This window comes from Pseudophryne corroboree (genome assembly GCF_028390025.1).
Source record: "Pseudophryne corroboree isolate aPseCor3 chromosome 3 unlocalized genomic scaffold, aPseCor3.hap2 SUPER_3_unloc_24, whole genome shotgun sequence".
In the NCBI taxonomy this organism is placed as follows: Eukaryota; Metazoa; Chordata; class Amphibia; order Anura; family Myobatrachidae; genus Pseudophryne; species Pseudophryne corroboree.
The window spans coordinates 885029-912860 of NW_026967513.1; the positions used below are offsets into that span (position 1 = coordinate 885029).

Genomic DNA, 27832 nt, shown 5'->3' on the forward strand with positions numbered 1-27832 from the left:
GGTGGAGTATATAGAGGAACACAGGGGTCTGTACAAGGACGTGATGATGGAGAATCACTGGCCCCTCACATCACTGGATATTGTACAGGGTAGAGCAGGTATGGGGGCCCCCTATATACACACATCACCTGATAATCACATATATACACTGTACTCAGTCACTGTGTGTCTCCTACAGATGGGCCCAGTAACAGAGATACCCCAGAGAGATGTCCCCGTCCTCTGTATTCCCAGGATTGTACAGAGGAGAATTACAGGATCCCACAGGAGGATCAGGTAGGTGGAATTTAGGGTGTCGCCCATATACCAAAGTGACTGTCACTATATAATGTGTAGAGAAGCTGTGTTTTTTATACACTGATATTACACTATCTGAAATCAGACATTATTAATGTATATTGTTTTGTGGGCTATTTAGGATGACTGTCTGACTGATATAAAGGCAGAAGATATAGAGGAAGAAGAAGAGACGTATGTGACTGATATAAAGGCAGAAGATATAGAGGGAGGAGAAGAGACGTATGTGACTGATATAAAGGCAGAAGATATAGAGGGGGAAGAAGAGACGTATGTGACTGATATAAAGGCAGAAGATATAGAGGGAGAAGAAGAAACGTATGTGACTGATATAAAGGCAGAAGATATAGAGGGAGAAGAAGAGACGTATGTGATTGATATAAAGGCAGAAGATATAGAGGGAGAAGAAGAGACGTATGTGACTGATATAAAGGCAGAAGATATAGAGGGAGAAGAAGAGACGTATGTGACTGATATAAAGGCAGAAGATATAGAGGGAGAAGAAGAGACGTATGTGACTGATCTAAAGGCAGAAGATATAGAGGGAGAAGAAGAGACGTATGTGACTGATATGAAGGCAGAAGATATAGAGGGAGAAGAAGAGACGTATGTGACTGATATAGAGGGAGAAGAAGAGACGTATGTGACTGATATGAAGGCAGAAGATATAGAGGGAGAAGAAGAGACGTATGTGACTGATATAAAGGCAGAAGATATAGAGGGAGAAGAAGAGACGTATGTGACTGATATAAAGGCAGAAGATATAGAGGGAGAAGAAGAGACGTATGTGACTGATATAAAGGCAGAAGATATAGAGGGAGAAGAAGAGACGTATGTGAGGGGTGATCAGCAGTGTCAGGAGGAGGAGATCCCTACAGATATCAGCACAGGTGAGTAATAAACACTTATTACAGAAGTCACATATTCTCATTGCTCAGTCACTACAGCAATCTCTTATTCTTCACCCTCCTCTGTCAGTACAGACTAATGATAGAAATGTATCTGCCCAGTGATGTAGTCTAGGACCATCAGCCCTGTTCTCAGTTGGGTGTTTATAACACAAGGGGTGATATTCAATTGTAATATCATGCCCGATCTCACGTCTACAGTGACAGGAGTTTGCGGGGCAATATTCAATTGTCCCCCATTTTTGGGCATATCGTGCCCATAGCAGTCTGGATTAGCTTTGTAAAGCTATCTAACCCAACTAAGGTCATGGGCGCGACCACGAAAAGTTTTCCGCATTTCAGCTCGCCTCCCCCGGGGGTGGTGATCTGAAATGCTAATATTGCGTCCGTCGGCAGCAACATTTGAATCAGTGTTTTCTGTTAAAGGCTTTTTCTTCATTAGAGTCCATAGTGATCCACAGTCCTTACATCGGGGTGTAGGTGGTAGGAGTCGACCGGGCATCACACAGTTGAGCTTTTATTTCCCAGGATGCTCCTGACCTCCCCCCCATGTACCCCGCCCCTGGGCTGTGGACAGTTTTAGTGTTGGTGCTGGCAGAAGCCGGAGCACCGGTCATACAGCGGAGAGAAATGAATGAGCAGCGCTGGGAGTCTCTTTGAGCGCCGCTGCTGCTGCTCCAACAATCCCCCGCTGGTGCCGCAACATCAGTGAGGCTAAGAGACTGATGATTCCGGCGTGGTTACTTCCTGATAGACACGCTAGTACAGCGTCCAGGGCCCCGGACTTCAGCCGGAGGACAGGTAAGGCATTCTCCGGCTCGTGGGACCCACAATACATGCCGTCCATGCTTCTGCAGGCTCTGATGTGATCCCTGGCTGCTGCTACGGGTTACACTAGACCACCAGGGCATGCATATAATATATATATAGGATAATGGAGGCCAGGGTACCTGGTGGGTGATGTCAGCCAGGGGAGGTAGGTCCTCTCCCAGAGCCAGATTCCACAGCTGGGTTTCCCTCTCGGCTGCCCCTCCACCACATGCTTCCCTTATAAGAGTCTCTGAGTGACATTCCAATGGGAATGAGTGTGATGCCAGGCTCTGGGAATGCTGGGTTCTGTCTCCAGAAGTGGCCATGTTATACAGGTACGTCCTACCTACCAATGTGGTGTGAGGAGATAATTTCAGTGCTCACTGCAATTGTTATGTACTTGTATTGTGTGTGACTGGTGCTAGCTCTGCTGTGTGACTGCATTGTATCTATCCCTTACATGTGAGTGCAGGTGTTCCGGTCTGTGTGACTGCATTGTATCTGTCCCTTACATGTGAGTACAGGTGTTCCGGGCTGTGTGACTGCATTGTATCTATCCCTTACATGTGAGTGCAGGTGTTCCGGTCTGTGTGACTGCATTGTATCTGTCCCTTACATGTGAGTACAGGTGTTCCGGGCTGTGTGACTGCATTGTATCTGTCCCTTACATGTGAGTGCAGGTGTCCCGGGCTGTGTGACTGCATTGTATCTGTCCCTTACATGTGAGTGCAGGTGTTCCGGGCTGTGTGACTGCATTGTATCTATCCCTTACATGTGAGTGCAGGTGTTCCGGGCTGTGTGACTGCATTGTATCTATCCCTTACATGTGAGTACAGGTGTTCCGGGCTGTGTGACTGCATTGTATCTATCCCTTACATGTGAGTGCAAGTGTTCCGGGCTGTGGTACCTCACAATGACTGTGTGATTTGTGGAGGCTGTCACATCTGCAGTTGCTAGAGCTGGACATTGTGTGTGCTTTGCTTCTGGTCTTCCAAAGTATAAGAGAGAGGATAATGCACCTGTGCTGGTTCCATGTAAGGCCTGTATGGCAGCACTATCTCCACAGGACCTTGTGCAGGACCATTTGTGATAAATGCTATGTGCCAAACCTACAACGGCTGCTCCAACCAGGTCCTGCGCAGGAACCACCCTGGGGGCAGCGATTGGTGCCTCCTGCTTTGCTGCCTAGTGTGGGGTTTCTGCAGCAATTGCCCCATGCATTGCATTCCCCGGGGTATCCTCCATGGATGAACTTATTGACCTACTCGGACCACACGTCAGCCACCTCTCAGCAGTTGTTGCAGGCAGACCGTCCTCAGATAAGTTTGGCACATAGCGCTCTCTGTTATCCTTACAGTCTACACAGTGGCCAGACTCTGGAGTCCTCAGAGGAAGAGTTGGACACCTCTTTCTCTCTGGCTCTCTGTCGGGTGAGGAGGATCATCTTTAAGCGTCAGAAGGTGGTTAAGGCTGAGTTCCCTCACTGAGTATCATGCTGAAATCCTTCAGGAAGCTTGGAATGCTCCTAGTAAGAAGGTCCTGGTGCCTAAGAGCATCTCGTTACCCTTTACCACAAGGAGAGTGTGCTAAATGGGAAATTCCCCCTCGTGTGGATGTTCACGTGGCACGCCTGGTGCACTCCTCCACATTAATTGGGCTGATGCACTAGAGGACAGTCTGAAGTTAGATGGTTCCATAGACCAGCTGTCTCTTATTGCTAACATCAAGCAATCAGCCCGATATTTAGAAGAGGCATCCTGAGATACGAGTCTGTTGGCTTCCAGGGCCTCGACTACTTCAGTGGTAGCTCACTGTGTGCAGAATTGGATAATATTGTGGCTACACTGGCAGCTTCTAAATATGCTTTTTTGCCATCAGCATCTGACCAGAAGGCTGGGACGTCTTTCAAGGCAAAGTGAAAGGGCAGGCTTTTCCATACAGGTTTTCTCCAGCAAGTCGGTTAAGTCGACTAAGCAAACCTGGACGGTCAGATGCCCGACCCCCAAGCAGAGGGATAAGCCCTCCACCTGACGAGGCGGGCCTACTCCTGTTGGACCCCAGGGTGGCAGGCAGACTTCTGCAATTTGCAGTCTCATAGCTCCAGTCAACTATAGATGCCTGGATGCGAGAAGTGGCCTCACGGGTATCCCCTCTCATTTGTGAGACCGCCACCCCAGCAATTTTTTTGCACGACTCCTCCATTGGATCAAGGCGCAGCCATGGCGCTCCAAGGAGCTGTTCATTTTTTACTGAACGTAGGGGTTATTATCCCTGTTCCTCAAGAACAACAGAGGAAGGGTTTTCACTACCCCCTTTTCCTGATTCAGTGACCCAATGGGACCTATTGGCCTAACCTCAATCTGAAATCTCTTAACAAGTTTTTGCGGGTGCCCAGATTCTGTATTTAAACAAGACAGCCTATTGCTCTGGCGTCAGAGCCAGGGGACTTTATGGTATCCCTGGATACTCAGGATGCCTACCTACATGTTCATATAGCACCTACTCATCAGAGATTCCTCCGCTTTGCTGTTCTGCAACAGTATTACCAGTTTCAGGCACTACCCTTTGGGCTGGCTACGGCTCCACGGGTATTTACCAAGGTGATGGCGGTGATTGGTGCTCAGCTGCGTCGTCAAGGGATTAGTGTGCTCCCATATTTGGATGACTTGTTGCTCCTGGCACAATCTCAGGAAGTTCAAATAACCATTTCCTTTCTACAGACCTTTGGGTGGCTGATCAGTTGGGAAAAGCCCTTCCTTGTCCCTTCACAACAGATGTTGCATCTAGAGGCTCTCCTGGATTTGTGGGAACAGAGGCTCTTCCTGCCAGTGGACAAAGTTGCCAAACTGCAGACAATGGTCCACAACTTACTGCACAATCTCCGGGTGTCCATACATTCCGCCATGCAGGTTCTGGGGTCCTTGGTCTCCACCTTCAATATGGTGGAGTATGCCCTGTTTCACTCCAGGCCCTTACAACATATGATCCTTTCCAGGTGGAACAGGCAGTATCATTGGATCAGGGCTGAGAAGATGGTACTATCTCTGGAGGTACAGCTGTCTCTCACCTGGTGGCTACAGATGTCACACTTGGACAAAGGACATCCTTTTTTGGATTCTGGATTGGGTGGTCCTCACATCTTCAAGGTCGGTGGGCTCCAGACGAAAGTTGCTTGCCAATCAACGTCCTGGAACTTCGGGCAGTCTACAGGTGCTTTCTTTCAGGCTCAGGATCTCCTCCAAGGCAGGCCTATTCAGATTCAGTCCGACAATGTCACTGCAGTTGCCTATCTAAACCACCAAGGGGGCACTCTCAGCCATCTGGCTATGGCAAAGGTGGAATGCACACTCCAGTGGCCTGAGACTCACCTTCCGGCCATCTCAGCTGTGTTTCTACCAGGAATCCTCAACTGGGGAGCAGACTTCCTCAGTCGGCAGGATGTCCACAGCGGCGAATGGGCTCTGCACCCTGAAGTGTTCCAGAACCTGGTAAACAGATTGGGTCTGCCGGATGTAGACCTGATGGACTCGCATCACAATCACAAGGTCCCAATCTATAGATCCAGGGCCAAAGATCCGCAGGCAGCATTCGTGGACATTTTAACAGTACGGTGGACCTTCCTTTAGGGATACCTGGTTTCTCCAGTATTGCTGTTACCCAGATTTCTTCGCAAGTTTAAACGGGAAGGAGGCCCCATTATACTGATTACTCCCATATGGCCCAGGCACCATTGGTCCGCCGATCTGCAAAATCTATCCATAGACATGCCATTCCTACTGCCACAGCGAGCAGACGTGTTGTCTCTGGGTCCCTGTCTGCATCGGAACCTGGCTCCACTGTCTTTGACGGCTTTGCTCTTGAGTCATCAGTTTTTAGAGCGAAGGGGCTCTCGGATGCAGTGATATAGACAATCTGCATCTTTAACCCGCATCTATTACCAGATTTGGCATGCTTATTTTCAGTGGTGTGCGCCTAGGCACTATGACCCTCCTACATTTTTAGGGTCTCCAGGGTTCTGGCCTTTCTACAAGCAGGGTTAGACCTTGGTCTTTGCCTAGCATTCCTGAAAGTACAAGTTTCTGCACTATCAGTGTGGTTTCAATGAAAGATTGCTCCACTACAAGATGGGCGTACCTTTTTTTAAGGAATACTCCATATCCAGCCTCCTGTCACGAATCGGTCTCTCACCTTTGCGGGTTCTGGGGTTCATCCGTTGCCAGTGCGGTTGCTCACGGTGCTGTGCGCCCGTGTGGGGACACGGCGTGATCAATGGCACAGGTAATGCAGAGTCTGGGAACTGTGAGTGCGGGGACCAAATGGCCTAAGGCACTGCGGTGTGTCTGCTGTATAGGAGGTGGCCATGTTGGAGACCAAATAGCTAATACTGAGCACTTGTGAAAACACCTGTGGGCAGGTGTAAGCCAATCCCGTGCTTGTGCTGCCTTTAAGTAGGCTGGGATTATGTCACTCTGGGCCAGTGCTTTGTTGTATCAAAGCTGTGCTCTAGCTCTGAACTCTCTCCGTGCATTCCTGTGTGATTCCCGTGGTCCAGATATCGCCTCCGTTCCCAGAGGTCCGTTTTGCAGCCTTCACTGCCAAAGATCTACCGGCTCTCCATTGTGCTATCAGTCAATTGCACACCTATTGGAAATACTTGGATTCCCAGTGTCCTGCATGAGGTTACCTTGTCTGTCTACCTATCATACAAAGTCTGGAGGATTCCAATTCCCTCAGCTGTTCGTTTGTTCAACTCTGCATTTAACCCATTCATCACCTTGCCATCTACTACAGTTTCACAGTGATCTCCGGAACCCGCAAGTAACCCAATTCAGTACTTTTTATTTGTTGTCATTACAAGGATAATTCTTCACAGTCTCTCAGTTAACTCTTAAAACTCCATTGCAAATTCTTACAGTTAATTCTCCATGTCTGCATTAACCAGTTAAACACAATCTGCAGTTCAGCATCAAAGCCTGTTTATATTTGGACAATTCAACATTTATTCTTCAGCTTGTTTTTGCATATGTTTCCATGAACATTTCTTTTATTTATTTCTGAGTTTTCTCTTGCATATTATTTCCGTCATTCCTGCAATACTTCAGTATAATTATGATTGACAACTAGTCATTTAACTCCTTACTGAATTGTTACTTTAATAAATATATGAAACGGAACTTCCTTCGTCCTCCCTGTTTTCTTCATACCCCAGCACCTACACCTGTGGTTGGTTCCAGGTTAACGGATTCACAAAAACACCCGGACCTGACAGTAAGCACTGGCTACATGGATCCGTCAAGTGACCAATTCGCAGGAGGCGGTGCTACGTCAAATATCCTTTCCCGTCTGGAAAACCAGGAGTCTATACAGACACAAATAGTGCAGTTTATGCAAACTATGGCAGACCGTTTAGAGACTCTTCATACAGCAATTAAAACGTCTCAAGTCCAGATTCCAACTCCGGTTGTCCCAGTTACCACTACAGCTTCTCTGTGATGCTGCCTACGTCCCGCTTGCAGTTACCCTCTCCGAGTAAGTTTGACGGAACTCCAAAACTTTGCAGGGGATTCCTGAATCAATGCGAGATCCAGTTCGAACTGATGTCCGCCAGTTTCCCATCAGCTCGTTCTAAGGTCGCATATATTATTGCCCTCCTCTCCGGTCAGGCTCTGGAGTGGGCATCACCATTATGGGAGAGAGGTGATCCTATCCTCTCTAATTACAAAGAGTTTGTATCTTCTTTCCGGAGAATCTTTGACGAACCCGGCAGGACCACCTCAGCATCTTTGGAGATTCTCCGTCTACGTCAAGGTTTACGTCCTGTCAATCAATATATTGTTCAGTTTCGCACGTTGTCTTCAGAGTTAAACTGGAATGAGGAGGCCCTGATCGCCGCGTTTTGGAATGGACTTTCTGAGAGAATCAAGGACGATTTAACTATCCGGGATGTGCCAACTAAACTGGATGAATTGATTTCTCTCTGTAACAAACTTGACCTACGCTACAGGGAGCGATGTTTAGAGAAATCCAGGGCAGAGCGATCCAGTCCACGTTATCATCCTAGGCCTCGACAAGATTCTTCATCACAGTCTCCGGTAACGACAGACGAACCTATGCAGATTGGGCGCTCTCGCCTCACAGAAGAGGAACGACTTCGTCGTCGACAGGGTAACCTCTGCATGTACTGTGGGTCCTCTGAACACTTAGTTAAATTCTGCAAACTCCGACCGGGAAACTCTCGCTCCTAGCTTATTCAAGAGAGGTTAAGCTAGGAGTTACTCTAGAATCACGTTCTGGGAAAGAGCCGACCTTGTCTATTCAATTAGAAGTTCCAAGTTCTACAGTGAAAGTTTCAGCTCTCCTAGATTCTGGGGCAGCCGAGAACTTCATCTCCTCAGCCTTTGTCATGCGGTCTAAAGTTCAAACCATGCCTCTGGAAGTAGCAGTTGCCGTTACAGCAGTGGATGGAAGTCGAATTCCAGATGGTATAATTACTCATCGAACCGTATGTCTCAAGATGAAAGTTGGTGTGCTCCATTCCGAATACCTCTCCTTATACGTGATTCCCAAAGCCTCTCAAGATGTGATACTTGGTTTACCTTGGCTGCAGAAACATAACCCTCAACTTAATTGGCAAACCATGGAAGTCCTTTCATGGGTTAAATCTTGTACCAAGGACTGTTTAGCCTCAATTGTACCTCTCCGGTCAATCAGCCTTCCCGACCTACCTCCGGTGTATCAATCCTTTGCGGATGTTTTCAGTAAACAAGCAGCAGACTCTCTACCTCCTCATCACGAATGGGACTGCCCAATTGTCCTGGTTCCGGGTAAAACACCTCCTAGGGGACGAATTTATCCGCTATCCATCCCAGAGACGCAAGCTATGTCTGATTATATACAAGAAAATCTAACCAAAGGATTTATCAGACCATCTTCTTCACCTGCAGGAGCCGGATTCTTTTTCGTTAAGAAGAAGGATGGTGGGTTACGACCATGCATAGATTACCGTGGACTCAATGAGATCACTGTGAAAAACAAGTATCCATTACCCTTAATTCCAGAATTATTTGACCGGGTAAAAGGAGCTACTGTGTTTACAAAACTGGATCTCCGAGGGGCCTACAATTTAATCCGCATCCGAGAAGGGGACGAGTGGAAGACTGCTTTTAATACCCGGGATGGGCATTACGAATACCTTGTAATGCCTTTCGGTCTTTGTAATGCACCTGCAGTTTTTCAAAGCTATGTGAATGAACTTTTTCGTGATCTTCTCTACAAGTGTCTAGTAGTGTACCTGGATGATATCCTAATATTCTCTAGGGATATAAAGTCTCACCGTCACCAAGTTAAAGAGGTACTGACACGTCTGAGGAAAAATCAACTTTATTGTAAGTTAGAGAAGTGCACTTTTGAAGTATCTTCCATACCGTTCCTTGGTTACATCATTTCTGGATCAGAGCTATGTATGGATCCCGGTAAGGTACAAGCTATCCGAGATTGGTCCACTCCTACAACTCTCAAGGGGATTCAGCGATTTCTCGGCTTTGCTAATTTCTATAGGAGATTCATTAAGAATTATTCTACGTTAGCTGCTCCCATCACAGCCCTAACTCGTAAGGGAGCAAATCCTACGAACTGGTCTTCAGAAGCAATCAAAGCCTTCTCTGATTTAAAGCAAGCCTTTGTGTCAGCCCCCATTCTTCGACAGCCTGATCTGAATCGTCCCTTTCTACTAGAGGTGGATGCATCTACAGAAGCAGTAGGAGCTGTGTTGTCACAAGTCTTTGAAGATAAAAAGGTCCATCCCTGCGGATATTTCTCCCGTAAGTTCCTCCCGGCAGAACGTAATTATGCAATCGGTGAGCAAGAGTTACTTGCCATCAAGTTGGCATTTGAGGAGTGGAGATACCTTCTAGAAGGAGCTCAACATCGCATTACAGTTTATACTGATCATAAGAATCTTCTGTATCTGCAGTCAGCTCAGTGTTTGAATCCACGACAAGCTCGATGGGCGCTTTTCTTCTCACGATTTGATTTCAAACTCACCTATCGTCCAGGGTCTCAGAACAAAAAGGCAGATGCCCTTTCCCGGTCCTTTGCTTCTTCTGAATTAAATGATGCTACCACGAATCAAGCCATTGTGAATCCTAGGTCCTTTTTAATGACTCGAACCTCTCCAGTTCCTCCGCCTGGCAAGACCTTTGTCGCCACAAGTCTTCGAAAACGGCTGCTTACCTGGGCTCACTCCTCTTCCTTCATGGGTCATCCTGGGGTTCTAAAGACTCTCAAGTTTATTCAACAGTCTTATTGGTGGCCACGTCTCAAAGCCGATGTCCAAGAGTTTATAGCAGCATGTCCTAAATGTGCCCAACATAAGAGTCCAAGAAGTTCTCCACCAGGTTTGTTACATCCACTATCCATACCCAAACAACCATGGACTCATATCTCAATGGATTTCGTGACCGATCTACCTCCATCAAAAGGGCGAAATACCATTTGGGTGATAGTGGATCGATTTTCGAAAATGGCACATTTCATTCCATTAACTGGGTTACCATCAGCCCCTTTACTAGCCAGATTGTTCATCTCTGAAATCTTCAAGTTGCATGGCCTTCCTCGAGAAATTGTTTCTGATCGGGGAACACAGTTTGTGGCCAAGTTTTGGAGGTCGCTTTGTTCATCTTTAAATGTCAAGTTGAACTTTTCTTCTGCATATCATCCTCAGACAGATGGACAAACTGAGAGAGTCAACCAAGACCTTGAAACATTTCTCCGGCTATATATATCGTCCTCACAGGATGACTGGGTTGACTACCTTCCATTGGCAGAATTTGCTCATAATAATCTCTTCCATTCATCTTCAGAATCTACGCCCTTTTATATTAACTTCGGCTTTCATCCTCGTGTGCCAGAGTTTCATCCATTGCCAGCCCTAGAGGTCCCAGCGGCAGATCAAGAGCTTCAGCGTCTATCTAGCATCTGGAGTTGTGTACGTAAGTCCTTGGTCAAAACTTCCGCTCGTTATAAATCTTTTGCAGATAGAAAACGTAAAGCTGTACCCAATTACAAAGTGGGAGACCAAGTTTGGATTTCTACGCGCAATCTCAAGTTCAAAGTTCCTTCTAAGAAATTTGCTCCCAGGTTTATTGGTCCATTTCCCATTGTAAAGGTACTCAACCCTGTGTCATACAAAGTCAAGCTGCCACCGTCTTTGAGAATTCCTAACGCCTTTCATACATCTTTACTGAAGCCTTTGATTCTCAATAAGTTCCGTACTACCCAGTCCAAATCTCCTAAAGTTCACTCTTTGCAGAATGAGGAATTTGAAGTTAAAGAGATTGTGGACTCACGTTCCCGATATGGACGTTTACAGTTTCTGGTCGACTGGAAGGGTTACGGCCCGGAGGAGAGATCCTGGGTTTTCTCTGAAGATGTTCATGCTCCAAGACTGGTACAGAAATACTTCTCCAAAAATCCTGACAAGGTTCAAAGGTGTTCGGAGACCACCCGTAGAAGAGGGGGTACTGTCACGAATCGGTCTCTCACCTTTGCGGGTTCTGGGGTTCATCCGTTGCCAGTGCGGTTGCTCGCGGTGCTGTGCGCCCGTGTGGGGACACGGCGTGATCAATGGCACAGGTAATGCAGAGTCTGGGAACTGTGAGTGCGGGGACCAAATGGCCTAAGGCACTGCGGTGTGTCTGCTGTATAGGAGGTGGCCATGTTGGAGACCAAATAGCTAATACTGAGCACTTGTGAAAACACCTGTGGGCAGGTGTAAGCCAATCCCGTGCTTGTGCTGCCTTTAAGTAGGCTGGGATTATGTCACTCTGGGCCAGTGCTTTGTTGTATCAAAGCTGTGCTCTAGCTCTGAACTCTCTCCGTGCATTCCTGTGTGATTCCCGTGGTCCAGATATCGCCTCCGTTCCCAGAGGTCCGTTTTGCAGCCTTCACTGCCAAAGATCTACCGGCTCTCCATTGTGCTATCAGTCAATTGCACACCTATTGGAAATACTTGGATTCCCAGTGTCCTGCATGAGGTTACCTTGTCTGTCTACCTATCATACAAAGTCTGGAGGATTCCAATTCCCTCAGCTGTTCGTTTGTTCAACTCTGCATTTAACCCATTCATCACCTTGCCATCTACTACAGTTTCACAGTGATCTCCGGAACCCGCAAGTAACCCAATTCAGTACTTTTTATTTGTTGTCATTACAAGGATAATTCTTCACAGTCTCTCAGTTAACTCTTAAAACTCCATTGCAAATTCTTACAGTTAATTCTCCATGTCTGCATTAACCAGTTAAACACAATCTGCAGTTCAGCATCAAAGCCTGTTTATATTTGGACAATTCAACATTTATTCTTCAGCTTGTTTTTGCATATGTTTCCATGAACATTTCTTTTATTTATTTCTGAGTTTTCTCTTGCATATTATTTCCGTCATTCCTGCAATACTTCAGTATAATTATGATTGACAACTAGTCATTTAACTCCTTACTGAATTGTTACTTTAATAAATATATGAAACGGAACTTCCTTCGTCCTCCCTGTTTTCTTCATACCCCAGCACCTACACCTGTGGTTGGTTCCAGGTTAACGGATTCACAAAAACACCCGGACCTGACACCTCCCTTTGTACATCCAGTGGCCCCTGGGATTTATCCCTTGTCCTGCAACCTCTTAAGACTTCCCCATTTGAGCCTTTAGAGTCAGTGGACCTTAAGTGGTTGTCTGTAAAGGTGTTATATCTCCTGGCTATTGCCTCTACGAGAAGGGTGTCTGATTTAGGAGTGCTTTCCTGTCCTTCGTTTCTGATCTTCCATAAAGATAGGGCAGTTCTCCGGACCAAGGTGGGTCACCTTCCTGAGTTGGTGTCCAAGTTTCATCTAAATACAGAGATAGTGGTTCCAGCCTTTTAGTGCTATTGGCTGGTGAGGCCTTGGATGTGGTTCATGCACTAAGGATTTATGTGGAAAGTACCAGAGTGATCAGGAAAACGAATTCTATATTTGTCCTGTATGGATTCTATAAGCAAGGTTGGCCAGCTAGTCCAGTTGGCTTTGCATGACTATTGCAGAGGCTTACATTCAAGCTGATCTTCCTGTTCCGGTCTCTGCTCATTAGATACGTTCAGCAGGTCCCTCATGGGTGGCACTCTGAGGTGCTACTGCTGAACAACTCTGCAAGGCAGCTATGTTGTCTTCTATTAACACGTTCCTGAGGGTTTTATGCCTTTTGATACCTTTACCTCTCAGGAAGCTTCCTTAAGGCATCGGATTCTCCTGTCTACTCAGGAGCTTCCCCACCCTTAGGGGAAACTGCTTTAGGACATCCCCAATGTAATGACTGTGGATCACTACGGACCCTGATGAAGAAAACAAGTTATGTTAGACTTACCATGGTGAACTCTTTTTCTTCGAGGTCCATAGGATCCACAGTGCACCCACCCTGACACACCTGACTTGGGGAAATAATTTTTCTCTTACGTCTTAGAGTATACTTTGGTCCACATTAGTACCATGGGGTATAGACAGGTCCACTAGGAGCCATGGGTACTTTAAGAAATTAAGTGTGGGCTGGCTCCTCCCTCTGTGCCCCTCCTACCAGACTCAGTTTAGAAAATGAGCCCGAGGAGCCGGTCACGCTTTGGAGAGCTCCTGAAGAGTTTTCTATTTTTTTATTTAATGTTTGTTATTTTCAGTCAGGTCTGTTTAGGCAGCAGACTGACCCCTTCGTGGAACTTAGGGGGGAGAACGGCCCAAATTCCTAGAGAGTTAATGGTCCCGTTTCTCAGCTAACTGGACACTGAGCTCCTGAGGGAGCCATTCGCAAGCCACACCACGGCGCAGCGTACCCTCTCGCAGCACGCCGCCACCCCCTAACAGCCTGAAGACAGAAGAGTGGTGAGTACAGTGCCGGCGTCCCGGGTTAGTGGGTCACCGGTGGGAATGGCGGCACAAGGGTAGGAGCGCAGCTCTGCATGCAGGCTGTGCTCCAGGGAGGCTCAGAAGGACACGCGCTGCGGCGGGTCCCCCTTTAAGGGCCGCACTGAGACTCCTATAATGTCCACACTGGTCACACTGTGCTAACAGGGATTTTAATCACTTGGTTAGACATTTAATTCCTCAGGCCAGTATAAAAAATTTGGGAAGCTGTCGCCATTACAGGGGGCGGGGCTTCACTCAGAGCGGATCCTACAGCTCTCCAGCACCATTTTCCCTCTGCAGCTCATACAGGAAGCATTCACAGAGAAGCGCTGCTCCTCCACAATGACTCCAGGTCCCCTCAGCGGTACCAGAGGGTCTTAGTGAAAGGGTGGGGTGTAAATTTATAAAACTCTACTAAAGTGCTTGTTATTGTGACCCAGCTCAGTTTAACTTTGCTAAAGGGGCGATGTGTGGCTGGCTCTGATTTCTGTGTCTTTCTGAGGACCCTGCCTACATATACTGTGTTTCACGTGTGTATGTGTGTGTGTGTGAGTAGGTGTGTAGGTGTCCCTTTCACAATCATGTCCAGGGACTGTGTCTCTTGTACTGCAGAATGTCTCTCATCCCCTGAGGACTCACTACCCTCCACCCAAGATAGTGCTCCCTCTCAAGCTAGTGGGGCTGAACCTCCGTGGTTGGCTTCCATTAAAGGGATGATTTCTAATTTCTCTAACGTCCTAGAGGATGCTGGGGACTCCGTAAGGACCATGGGGATAGACTGGCTCCGCAGGAGACATGGGCACTTTAAGAAAGAATTTAGGTTCTGGTGTGCACTGGCTCCTCCCTCTATGCCCCTCCTCCAGACCTCAGTTTGATACTGTGCCCAGAGGAGCTGGGTGCTTTTCAGTGAGCTCTCCTGAGTTTGCTGAGAGAAAGTATTTTGTTAGGTTTTTTATTTTCAAGGAGCTCTGCTGGCAACAGACTCCCTGCATCGTGGAGAGAAGCAGCCCTACTCTCTGAAGCTAGGTCCTGCTTTTTAGGCTACTGGACACCATTAGCTCCAGAGGGATCGGTACGCAGGATCTCACCCTTGCCGTCCGTCCCAGAGCCGCGCTGCTGTCCCCCTCGCAGAGCCGGAGACAGAGGCCGGGTGAGTATGAGAAGCAAGAAGACTTCACAGGCGGCAGAAGACTTCATGATCTTCACTAGAGGTAACGCACAGCACTGCAGCTGTGCGCCATTGCTCCACACTCCTCACATACTCCGGTCACTGTAAGGGTGCAGGGAGCAGGGGCGGCGCCCTGGGCAGCATTTGGGACCTCATATTGGCAAAAGTACACATACATACAGCTGGGCACTGTATATATGTATGAGCCCCCGCCAAAATTACAGTTTAAGCGGGACAGAAGCCCGCCGCCGAGGGGGCGGGGCTTCTCCCTCAGCACTCACCAGCGCCATTTTTTCTCCACAGCACCGCTGAGAGGAAGCTCCCCGGGCTCTCCCCTGCTGATACACGGTAGAAGAGAGTTGGAAAGAGAGGGGGGGCACATATTTAGGCGCAAAAACTATACATACAGCAGCTACTGGGTTGACATTAAGTTACTGTGTTATTCCTGGGTTATATAGCGCTGGGGTGAGTGCTGGCATACTCTCTCTCTGTCTCTCCAAAGGGCCTTGTGGGGAAACTGTCTTCAGAAAGGACATTCCCTGTGTGTGTGGTGTGTCGGTACGCTTGTGTCGACATGTCTGATGAGGAAGGCTATGTGGGAGAGGAGCGGGAGCAAATGAATGTGGTGTCTCCGCAGACGGCGCAGACACCTGATTGGATGGATATGTGGAAGGTTTTAAATGATAATGTTCCTTGCATAAAAGGTTTGACAAGGCTGAAGCCTCGGGACAGTCAGGGTCTCAACCCGTGGCTGAACCTATGTCGCAGGGACCGTCAGGGTCTCATAAGCGCCCACTATCCCAAACTGTTGACACAGATACCGACACGGATTCTGACTCCAGTGTCGATTACGATGATGCAAAGTTACAGCCAAAATTGGCTAAATCCCTTTGATATATGATTATAGCAATAAAGGATGTTTGGCACATCACAGAGGAAACCCCTGTCCCTGACACGAGGGTGTATATGTATAAGGGAAAGAAGCCTGAGGTAACTTTCCCCCCTCACACGAACTGAATGAGTTATGTGAAAAAGCTTGGGAATCTCCAGATAAAAAACTGCAGATTTCCAAACGGATTCTTATGGCGTATCCTTTCCCGCCAACGGACAGGTTACGCTGGGAATCCTCCCCTAGGGTGGACAAAGCTTTAACACGCTTATCCAAGAGGGTAGCCCTGCCGTCCCAGGATACGGCTACCCTCAAAGATGCTGCGGATCGCAAGCAGGAGGGTATCCTGAAGTCCATTTATACACATTCAGGTACCTTACTCAGACCGGCAATCGCGTCGGCCTGGGTGTGTAGTGCGGTAGCAGCATGGACGGATACCTTATCTGTGGAGATTGATACCCTAGATAAGGATACTGTATTATTGACCCTGGGGCATATTAAAGACGCTGTCCTTTATATGAGAGATGCTAAAAGAGACATTAGTCTACTGGGTTCTAGAATAAGCGCTATGTCGATTTCTGCCAGAAGGGCCCTGTGGACTCGGCAATGTGCAGGTGATGCCGACTCAAAAAGGCATATGGAGGTTTTACCTTACAGGGGTGAGGAATTGTTCGGGGAAGGTCTCTCGGACCTAGTCTCCACAGCTACAGCTGGAAAGTCAAAAATTTTTGCCTTATATTCCCTCACAGCCTAAGAGAGCACCACATTATCAAATGCAGTCCTTTCTATCACATAGAAACAAGAAAGTCCCTCTAGTAATCCCACATGAGCGTCCGTGTCACCTCTAGTAATCCCACATGAGCGTCCATGTCACCTCTAGTAATCCCACATGAGCGTCCATGTCACCTTTAGTAATCCCACATGAGCGTCCGTGTCACCTCTAGTAATCCCACATGAGCGTCCGTGTCACCTCTAGTAATCCCACATGAGCGTCCATGTCACCTTTAGTAATCCCACATGAGCGTCCGTGTCACCTCTAGTAATCCCACATGAGCGTCCGTGTCACCTCTAGTAATCCCACATGAGCGTCCATGTCACCTTTAGTAATCCCACATGAGCGTCCGTGTCACCTCTAGTAATCCCACATGAGCGTCCATGTCACCTCTAGTAATCCCACATGAGCGTCCGTGTCCTCTAGTAATCCCACATGAGCGTCTGTGTCACCTCTAGTAATCCCACATGAGCATCCGTGTCACCTCTAGTAATCCCACATGAGTGTCCGTGTCACCTCTAGTAATCCCACATGAGCGTCCATGTCACCTCTAGTAATCCCACATGAGTGTCCGCGTCACCTCTAGTAATCCCACATGAGCGTCCATGTCACCTTTAGTAATCCCACATGAGCGTCCGTGTCACCTCTAGTAATCCCACATGAGCGTCCGTGTCACCTCTAGTAATCCCACATGAGCGTCCATGTCACCTCTAGTAATCCCACATGAGCGTCCATGTCACCTCTAGTAATCCCACATGAGTGTCCGTGTCACCTCTAGTAATCCCACTTGAGCGTCCGTGTCACCTCTAGTAATCCCACATGAGCGTCCATGTCACCTCTAGTAATCCCACATGAGCGTCCGTGTCACCTCTAGTAATCCCACATGAGCGTCCGTGTCACCTCTAGTAATCCCACATGAGCGTCCGTGTCACCTCTAGTAATCCCACATGAGCGTCCGTGTCACGTCTAGTAATCCCACAAGAGCGTCCTTGTCAACTCTAGTAATCCCACACGAGCGTCCGTGTCACCTCTAGTAATCCCACATGAGCGTCCATGTCAACTCTAGTAATCCCACATGAGCATCCGTGTCACTAGTAATCCCACATGAGCGTCCATGTCACCTCCACTGTTTATTATTGTTAGTTATTATGGTTAGTTCAGAGCCCCAGTGAGATGGATATAATATACTAATCCACAGCACTCACCGTTCCTAGATTTGGGGTGCAACACAGTATGTGACCACATTGTTTAAATAAAATCACTGGGGCTCTGCACTCACTATATTAACTAACAATAATAAACAGCGGAGATTTAGTTCACGTACTGACCAATGAATTTAAGACTGCAGCCCCCCCAGATTACCAGCATTGTATCAATTAACACCCAAATAAAACCTAATGGTTTTTTACTACTTTATTCACCTCTTTATACACTTAACTTTCTGTTTAATATTTCAACGATTTAGTTTACATACTTTACTGTACTTAATAAAGGTTATATATTATTAGTGCGCAAACAGGACAGCACTTTCTCTTCTTTGGTGTTTTAATGTTTCATTATTGCAAAGCCCATGTCACCTCTAGTAATCCCACATAAACGTCCATGTCACCTCTAGTAATCCCACATGAGCGTCTGTGTCACCTCTAGTAATCCCACATGAGCGTCCGTGTCACCTCTAGTAATACCACATGAGCGTCCATGTCACCTCTAGTAATCCCACATGAGCGTCCATTGCAACTCTAGTAATCCCACATGAGCGTCCATGTCACCTTTAGTAATCCCACATGAGCGTCCGTGTCACCTCTAGTAATCCCACATGAGCGTCCGTGTCACCTCTAGTAATCCCACATGAGCGGCCATGTCACCTCTAGTAATCCCACATAAACGTCCATGTCACCTCTAGTAATCCCACATGAGCGTCCGTGTCACCTCTAGTAATCCCACATGAGCGTCCATGTCACCTCTAGTAATCCCACATGAGCGTCCATTGCAACTCTAGTAATCCCACATGAGCGTCCATGTCACCTTTAGTAATCCCACATAAGCGTCCGTGTCACCTCTAGTAATCCCACATGAGCGTCCATGTCACCTCTAGTAATCCCACATGAGCGTCCATGTCACCTCTAGTAATCCCACATAAGCGTCCATGTCACCTTTAGTAATCCCATATGAGCGTCCGTGTCACCTCTAGTAATCCCACATGAGCATCCGTGTCACCTCTAGTAATCCCACATGAGCGTCCATGTCACCTCTAGTAATCCCACATGAGCGTCCATGTCACCTCCACTGTTTATTATTGTTAGTTATTATAGTGAGTGCAGAGCCCCAGTGAGATAGACATAATATACTAATCCGCAGCACTCACCGTTCCTAGATTTGGGGTGCAACACAGTATGTGACCACATTGTTTAAATAAAATCACTGGGGCTCTGCACTCACTATATTAACTAACAATAATAAACAGCGGAGATTTAGTTCACGTACTGACCAATGAATTTAAGCCTGCAGACCCCCCAGATTACCAGCATTGTATCAATTAACACCCAATTAAAACCCAATGGTTTTTTACTACTTTATTCACCTCTTTATACACTTAACTTTCTGTTTAATATTTCAACGATTTAGTTTACATACTTTACTGTACTTAATAAAGGTTATATATTATTTATTAGTGCGCAAACAGGACAGCACTTTCTCTTCTTTCGTGTTTTAATGTTTCATTATTGCAAAGCCCATGTCACCTCTAGTAATCCCACATAAACGTCCATGTCACCTCTAGTAATCCCACATGAGCATCTGTGTCACCTCTAGTAATCCCACATGAGCGTCCGTGTCACCTCTAGTAATCCCACATGAGCGTCCATGTCACCTCTAGTAATCCCACATGAGCGTCCATTGCAACTCTAGTAATCCCACATGAGCGTCCCTGTCACCTCTAGTAATCCCACATGAGCGTCCGTGTCACCTCTAGTAATCCCACATGAGCGTCCGTGTCACCTCTAGTAATCCCACATGAGCGGCCATGTCACCTCTAGTAATCCCACATGAGCGGCCATGTCACCTCTAGTAATCCCACATGAGCGTCTGTGTCACCTCTAGTAATCCCACATGAGCGTCCGTGTCACCTCTAGTAATCCCACATGAGCGTCCATGTCACCTCTAGTAATCCCACATGAGCGTCCATTGCAACTCTAGTAATCCCACATGAGCGTCCATGTCACCTTTAGTAATCCCACATGAGCGTCCGTGTCACCTCTAGTAATCCCACATGAGCGTCCGTGTCACCTCTAGTAATCCCACATGAGCGTCCATGTCACCTCTAGTAATCCCACATAAGCGCCCATGTCACCTTTAGTAATCCCACATGAGCGTCCGTGTCACCTCTAGTAATCCCACATGAGCGTCCATGTCACCTCTAGTAATCCCACATGAGCGTCCATGTCACCTCCACTGTTTATTATTGTTAGTTATTATAGTGAGTGCAGAGCCCCAGTGAGATAGACATAATATACTAATCCGCAGCACTCACCGTTCCTAGATTTGGGGTGCAACACAGTATGTGACCACATTGTTTAAATAAAATCACTGGGGCTCTGCACTCACTATATTAACTAACAATAATAAACAGCGGAGATTTAGTTCACGTACTGACCAATGAATTTAAGCCTGCAGCCCCCCCCCCCAGATTACCAGCATTGTATCAATTAACACCCAATTAAAACCCAATGGTTTTTTACTACTTTATTCACCTCTTTATACACTTAACTTTGTGTTTAATATTTCAACGATTTAGTTTACATACTTTACTGTACTTAATAAAGGTTATATATTATTTATTAGTGCGCAAACAGGACAGCACTTTCTCTTCTTTGGTGTTTTAATGTTTCATTATTGCAAAGCCCATGTCACCTCTAGTAATCCCACATGAGCGTCCATGTCACCTTTAGTAATCCCACATGATCATCCATGTCACTTCTATTAATCCCACATGAGCGTCCATGTCACCTCTAGTAATCCCACATGAGCGTCCGTGTCACCTCTAGTAATCCCACATGAGCATCCATGTCAATTCTATTAATCCCACATGAGCGTTCATGTCACCTCTAGTAATCCCACATGAGCGTCCATGTCACCTCTAGTAATCCCACATGAGCGTCCATGTCACCTCTAGTAATCCCACATGAGCGTCCGTGTCACCTCTAGTAATCCCACATGAGCATCCATGTCAATTCTATTAATCCCACATGAGCGTCCATGTCACCTCTAGTAATCCCACATGAGCGTCCATGTCACCTCTAGTAATCCCACATGAGCGTCCATGTCACCTCTAGTAATCCCACATGAGCGTCCATGTCACCTCTAGTAATCCCACATGAGCATCCATGTCAATTCTATTAATCCCACATGAGCGTCCATGTCACCTCTAGTAATCCCACATGAGCGTCCATGTCACCTCTAGTAATCCCACATGAGCGTCCATGTCACCTCTAGTAATTCCACATGGGCGTCCATGTCACCTCTAGTAATCCCACATGAGCGTCCGTGTCACCTCTAGTAATCCCACATGAGCATCCATGTCAATTCTATTAATCCCACATGATCGTCCGTGTCACCTCTAGTAATCCCACATGAGCGTCCGTGTCACCTCTAGTAATCCGACATGAGCGTCCATGTCACCTCTAATAATACCACATGAGCGTCCGTGTCACCTCTAGTAATCTCACATGAGTGTTCAGTGTTGATCAAGCTCCAGTCTAAGCATCCTATCTTTTTTTGTTTTTTAATAAACATAAAAGCGATGATTACAGGTAAAAAAAATCAATTATAGAATTATATATTGTATCCTGTAACACCCTGGGTCTTGTCTACTCATTTTATATTTCCAGAATGTATTTTATTTCCAGCAGATGGACACACAAGCAGGAATATCTCAGAAGGACATCTAATGTTATCCCTGGATTCTGAAATAACAGATAATGACAGTATACCGGATTCTCCAGGAGATAACCCCATTACACCAATTATTCATCCAGCTCTATCAGCTGATACCTCTGATCCTGGGAAATGTTCTCCTGATCACTCTGATATTGGTGCATCTGTTACAGCTCTGAGAGTAGATACAGAGTTTCCCTGTTCTATAGATGCCAAATGTTTTACACAGAACACAAACCTTATTACTCATCAGCCAGCTAAGGCAGGTGAGAAGCCATTTCCATGTTCTGAGTGTGGGAAATGTTTTACATCTAAATCAAATCTTGTTACACATCAGAGATGTCACACAGGTGAGAAGCCATATTCCTGTTCTGAGTGTGGGAAATGTTTTACACAGAAATCAGCTCTTGTTAGACATGAGAGAACTCACACAGGTGAGAAGCCATATTCCTGTTCTGAGTGTGGGAAATGTTTTGCATGGAAATCAGATCTTGTTACACATCAGAGAGGTCACACAGGTGAGAAGCCGTATTCCTGTTCTGAGTGTGGGAAGTGTGGGAAATGTTTTGCATACAAATCACATTTTGTTTTTCATCAGCATGCTCACACAGGTGAGAAGCCATATTCCTGTTCTGAGTGTAGGAAATGTTTTTCATTGAAATCAATTCTTGTTAGACATCAGAGAAGTCACACAGGTGAGATTCCATTTTCCTGTTCTGAGTGTGGGAAATGTTTCGCACAGAAATCAGCTCTTGTTACACATCAGAGAAGTCACACAGGTGAGAAGCCGTATTCCTGTTCTGAGTGTAGGAAATGTTTTGCACAGAAATCTTATCTTGTTAAACATCAGAGAAGTCACACAGGTGAGAAGCCGTATTACTGTTCTGTGTGTGGGAAATGTTTTACACAGAAATCAGTTCTTGTTAGACATGAGAGAACTCACACAGGTGAGAAGCCGTATTCCTGTTCTGAGTGTAGGAAATGTTTTACATAGAAATCACACCTTGTTCTACATCAGAGAAGTCACACAGGTGAGAAGCTGTATTCCTGTTCTGAGTGTGGGAAATGTTTTGCACAGAAATCAGCTCTTGTTCTACATCAGAGAAGTCACACAGGTGAGAAGCCGTATTCCTGTTCTGTGTGTGGGAAATGTTTTGCACAGAAATCAGTTCTTGTTAAACATCAGCGAATTCACAGGTGAGAAGCCATTTTCATGCTGTGAGAGAAATATATCCGCTCTTGTTGAACATATTAGACATAACCCAAGTACGGAACCATTTAAATCTTCTGGAGTATAATTATCACTGTCATGCAATGTTCCTCAAGGGTCAATCCTATGTCCTATGCTTTATGCAATATACAGTACATGCTACCACTGGGTGATATAATCAGACGTCATGGCCTGGTCTACCACTGCTATGCAGATGACCTGCTTTTTGCTCCATGTAATGAGAACCTAATACCAATCCTAAATGGTTGTCTAGCTGAGCGCCAGGGGTGGATGATGCCAGTTGGCTGTGACTCAGTCTTTGTGAAACATAATAGAAGCTCACCAACAAAGGACAAGACTACAGCTTTACCAACCATCTGGATTTATGCTTTGGTGTTCAGAATTGCAAAATACTGAATATGTGATGAATCTTTGTGTTGCCCTGGTATGTGGCTGACATAGACATCAGGTATCCGCCACATACAAATCCTCATTCTTCCATCTGTGGACCATAGCCAGAATCAAGCACTTGATTCCCTCAGAAGTTCATAGACTACTGCAATGCCATCTACCTGGGTCACCCAGCAAAAGAATGACAGAGCTTGCAGCTAGTACAGAATGCAGCAGCCAAGCTGTTACCTAACCAGCCCGTTCCTGCCACATAACACCCATTCTCTACTCCCTTCACCGGCTGCCTGTAAGATGACAAATCTATTTCATAATTGGCTAACTGACCTTCCCAGCCCAACATTACATGGTCCAAGGTACTAGAAGCAGCTTCTGCCTCCTACTGCCCTGCTTGCTTGTTTCTACAGATGGACTGTTACCAGCAGTACCAAGAATCTCCTGTCATTCATTTATGGGTTGAACGTTTAGCTTTGACCATGGAACTCACTGCCTTGCACAGTCCAAGAGGCCTCCACTCTAGAGACCTTCACAAGCAGACTGATGACTGTTACTCACGCTTTTCATTAATGTACCTCTATTTACTTCCTAAATAATACATCCCAAATGCTTAGGTCTTTTTTCTGCTGTTTATTTTGTATCTTGTGCTTTGTATAAATGTGAATGTCTAATACCAGTTTGCACAATCTGTATTGCTGCACGACAATATGGCGGCCATTGGAACGTGTTTTGGGATACAAGATCCTATCCATATATACCCTGTACATTACCATGTGCATTAGAGTCACCCGGGTTCCATCTGCGGTGGTTTGTTGTATGTTACATCTATATGGTGCGGATACTCCCCTGTATGATTTCATAATAAAAGCTTTTGTTTGCAGCTAATTGCATTAAAGCTTTTATTTTTTTAATTCTGTTTTATATTCCCGTCTGAGTAATTACGCCATAATGTCTAGTCTCGGAGTGGACACCAGGAGATTTAAAGAAACCTTGTAAGTTTCTATTTCGTCCTAGAGGATGTTGGGGACACCAAAAGAACCATGGGGTATAGACGGGATCCGCAGGAGACATGGGCACGTTAAGACTTTTAAGGGGCGTGGCCTGGCTCCTCCCTCTATATCCCTCCTCCTCTAGACCTCCGTTTAGAAATGTGCCCAGAGGAGACTGGTCACACAAGGGGGAGCTCTACAGAGCTCTCTGGTAAAAGACTTATGTTAGGTCTTTTATTTTGGGGAGATCTGCTGGCAACAACCTCCCTGCTTCGTGGGACTGAGGGGAGAGAAGTATGACCCACTTCAGTTGAGTTTCCGGGCTCTGCTGCTGCTGACAGGATGCCTCCACACCTGAGGGGAGATGAACGCCGGGTACGCTCGGATGCTCTCTCCCACAGCCTGCCGTTACCACCTTTCAGAGCCAGAAGTCCGAAGACAGGTGAGTATTCAGAAGAAAAGAAGACTTCTCTTCAGACAGCATTACATGAGGTACCGCGCGGCGCAGTGCGCCATGCTCCCACACACAGGCACTACGGGTGCAGGGCGCTGGGGGGGAGCGCCCTGGGCATCATTAACCTCTAGAGAACTGGCAATATAGGACATTTATGTCCAAACACATGCACCCGCCAGTATAAATAAATATAATTAAATATATTATAAAAATGCGGGAAGAGGGGGCGGGGCTTCTTCCTCACTTCTCCAGCACACAGCTCAGCGCCATTTTTTCTCCTCAGGGAGATGCTGCTCCTTCCTTTCCTACTGAGGTGTTCAGGGAAAACAGGGGGGTGGGGCACAGTGAATATAGGTGCTTGTGTCTACATATATATATATATATATATGTATATATATGTACATATGAAAATGCTACAGGTCTGTCATATATTAAAGTATTATTGTCCAGACTGTAAGTTGTTAACGCTGTTTGTTTTATGTGCTGAACAATCCTGGGTCCGTCTGTACGTTACTCCCATGAGCTAGAATGTCTGTGGGTGCTTAGTACATGTGTGTCGACATGTCGGTAACTGAATGTTTTTTCTCACAAGAGAACGAATGTGTGTGGGTGGCCCTGTCAACACCACCAATATCTGACTGGGTAATATTTGGAAAGGCTCCCTGTGAGCAGAAACGCGTTGGTGCTGTGGGACAGACTGCGACAGATCCAGTAAGAGTGGAAGTACCCAGGATTACCACGGCTAGAGGAGGAACAGTGCTGAGATCCCGGGAGGTATCTGTTTACCACCTCACAAGTGCTATAGGGTAACCATCGCTGGGGACCCCACATATTCTGCTACGCATATTTGCCCCACTACAAGTTGGTGGAATTGTATATTACCTGTTTATGTTGTTTACACCTATAATAAAACTGTACTTCACTATATATTCCCTCATTTTTGTTTCTTTGAGGGAACGAAGAGGAACTCTGTTCTGATCTAAAGGGAAGGATCTGAATATTTGAATATCTAACGCTTTGCATACAAAACGAATACTCAAACACTTATCCCGTACTACCCCGGGGTGCGCATATTTGCATTTTGTGAATTGTCTAGATTCTGAAACCGGCAAGAGTGTCAATTCTTCAATGCACTCGGTTGCTGGGGAAGATGGTGGTCTATGAGGCCATTCCGTTTTGGCAGGTTCCATGCCAGGGTGTTTCAGTGGGACCTGTTGGACAAGTGGTCCGGGTTTCACCTGGACATGCACCGGAAAATAATCCTATCTTCTAGGATCTCTCTTCTGTGGTGGCTGCACAGTTCTCACCTTCTGGAAGGACGCAGGTTCGGGAATCAGGATTGGATCCTGGTGACCACAGATGCAAGCCTCCGAGGCTGGGGAGCAGTCACACAGGGGAGAAACTTTCAAAGAAAATGGTCAAGCCAGAAAGCTTGTCTGCACATAAACATTCTGGAATTAAGGGCCATATACAACAGCATTCTGCAAGCAGAACATCTTCTACGCGGCCTGCCCATCTTGATTCAGTCAGACAACATAACAGCAGTGGCGTACATAAACCGCCAGGGCAGAACAAAGAGCAGAGCGGTGATGGCAGAGGCCACTAAAAGTTCTTCGCTGGGCGGAAAGACTTGCAAGCGCTCTGTCAGCAGTTTTCATTCCAGGAGTGGACAACTGGGAAGCAGACTTCCTCAGCAGACACGATCTCCATCCAGGAGAGTGGGGTCTTCATCAAGAGGTCTTTGCAGAAATGACAAGTCGTTGGGGAATTCCTCAAATAGACATGATGGCGTCCCGCCTCAACAAGAAACTTCAGAGATATTGTTCCAGGTCGAAGGACCCTCAAGCAATAGCAGTGGACACCCTAGTGACACTGTGGGTGTTTCCGTCAGTCTATGTGTTCCCTCCACTTCCACTCATTCCAAAGGGGATAAAGATTATAAGAAGAACAAGGGTTCAGGTGATACTCATTGTTCCGGATTGGCCAAAAAGGGCCTGGTATCCAGATCTTCAGAAGTTGCTCATAGAAGATCCCTGGCCCCTTCCTCTATGGGAGGACCTGATACAACAAGGACCATGCGTGTATCAAGACTTACCACGGCTGCGTTTGACGGCATGGCGGTTGAACGCCAAATCCTAGCTTGAAAGGGTATTCCCAGTGAAGTCATTCCCACACTTCTTCAGGCTAGAAAATAAGTAACGGCAAAGCATTACCACCGTATTTGGAAGAAATATGTGTCTTGGTGTGAATCCAAGAAGGCTCCTACAGAAGAATTTCAGCTGAGGCATTTGCTCCATTTTTTGCAAGCAGGTGTGGATGCGGGCCTAAAGTTAGGCTCCATTAAAGTACAAATTTCGGCCTTATCAATCTTCTTTCAGAAAGAATTGTCATCCCTTCCAGAAGTTCAGACCTTCGTGAAGGGAGTGCTGCACATCCAACCTCCATTTCTCTGACGTCCTAGTGGATGCTGGGAACTCCGTAAGGACCATGGGGAATAGCGGCTCCGCAGGAGACTACGCACAACTAAAAGAAAGCTTTTAGACTACCTGGTGTGCACTGGCTCCTCCCACTATGACCCTCCTCCAGACCTCAGTTAGATTTTTGTGCCCGGCCGAGCTGGATGCACACTAGGGGCTCTCCTGAGCTCCTAGAAAGAAAGTATATTTTAGGTTTTTTATTTTACAGTGAGACCTGCTGGCAACAGGCTCACTGCAACGAGGGACTAAGGGGAGAAAAAGCGAACCTACCTGCTTGCAGCTAGCTTGGGCTTCTTAGGCTACTGGACACCATTAGCTCCAGAGGGATCGACCGCAGGACCCGTCCTTGGTGTTCGTTCCCGGAGCCGAGCCGCCGTCCCCCTTACAGAGCCACAAGCAAGAAGATGGTCCGGAAAATCGGCGGCAGAAGACTTCGGTCTTCACCAAGGTAGCGCACAGCACGGCAGCTGTGCACCAATGCTCCTCATGTACACCTCACCCCTGGCTCTCCCCTGCAGTCTACACTACAGAAGGGTAAAAAAGAGAGGGGGGGGCACTAAATTTAGGCGCAGTATAATAATTAGCAGCTATAAGGGG

General features: G+C 46.7%; 1 protein-coding gene across 1 annotated transcript; it reads left to right on the forward strand.

The window, feature by feature from the left end:
• On the forward strand, positions 1-24188 carry LOC134983775 (zinc finger protein 3-like). Its single transcript, XM_063949412.1, has 4 exons — positions 1-98; positions 179-276; positions 419-1187; positions 21676-24188. The coding sequence occupies exons 1-4, from the start codon at positions 44-46 to the stop codon at positions 22692-22694; spliced, it is 1941 nt and encodes a 646-aa protein (XP_063805482.1). The 5' UTR covers positions 1-43; the 3' UTR covers positions 22695-24188.
• The last annotated feature ends 3644 nt before the right edge of the window (positions 24189-27832 follow it).

What these genes read in the sequence shown, in the direction of transcription:
- LOC134983775 (XM_063949412.1), top strand. Translation starts at nt 44, where the DNA reads ATGATGGAGAATCACTGGCCCCTCACATCACTGGATATTGTACAGGGT. An exon ending in TATTGTACAGGGTAGAGCAG is followed by an intron (nt 99 to 178) that starts GTATGGGGGCCC and finishes TGTCTCCTACAG; the next exon opens with ATGGGCCCAGTAACAGAGAT. An exon ending in CCCTACAGATATCAGCACAG is followed by an intron (nt 1,188 to 21,675) that starts GTGAGTAATAAA and finishes TATTTCCAGCAG; the next exon opens with ATGGACACACAAGCAGGAAT.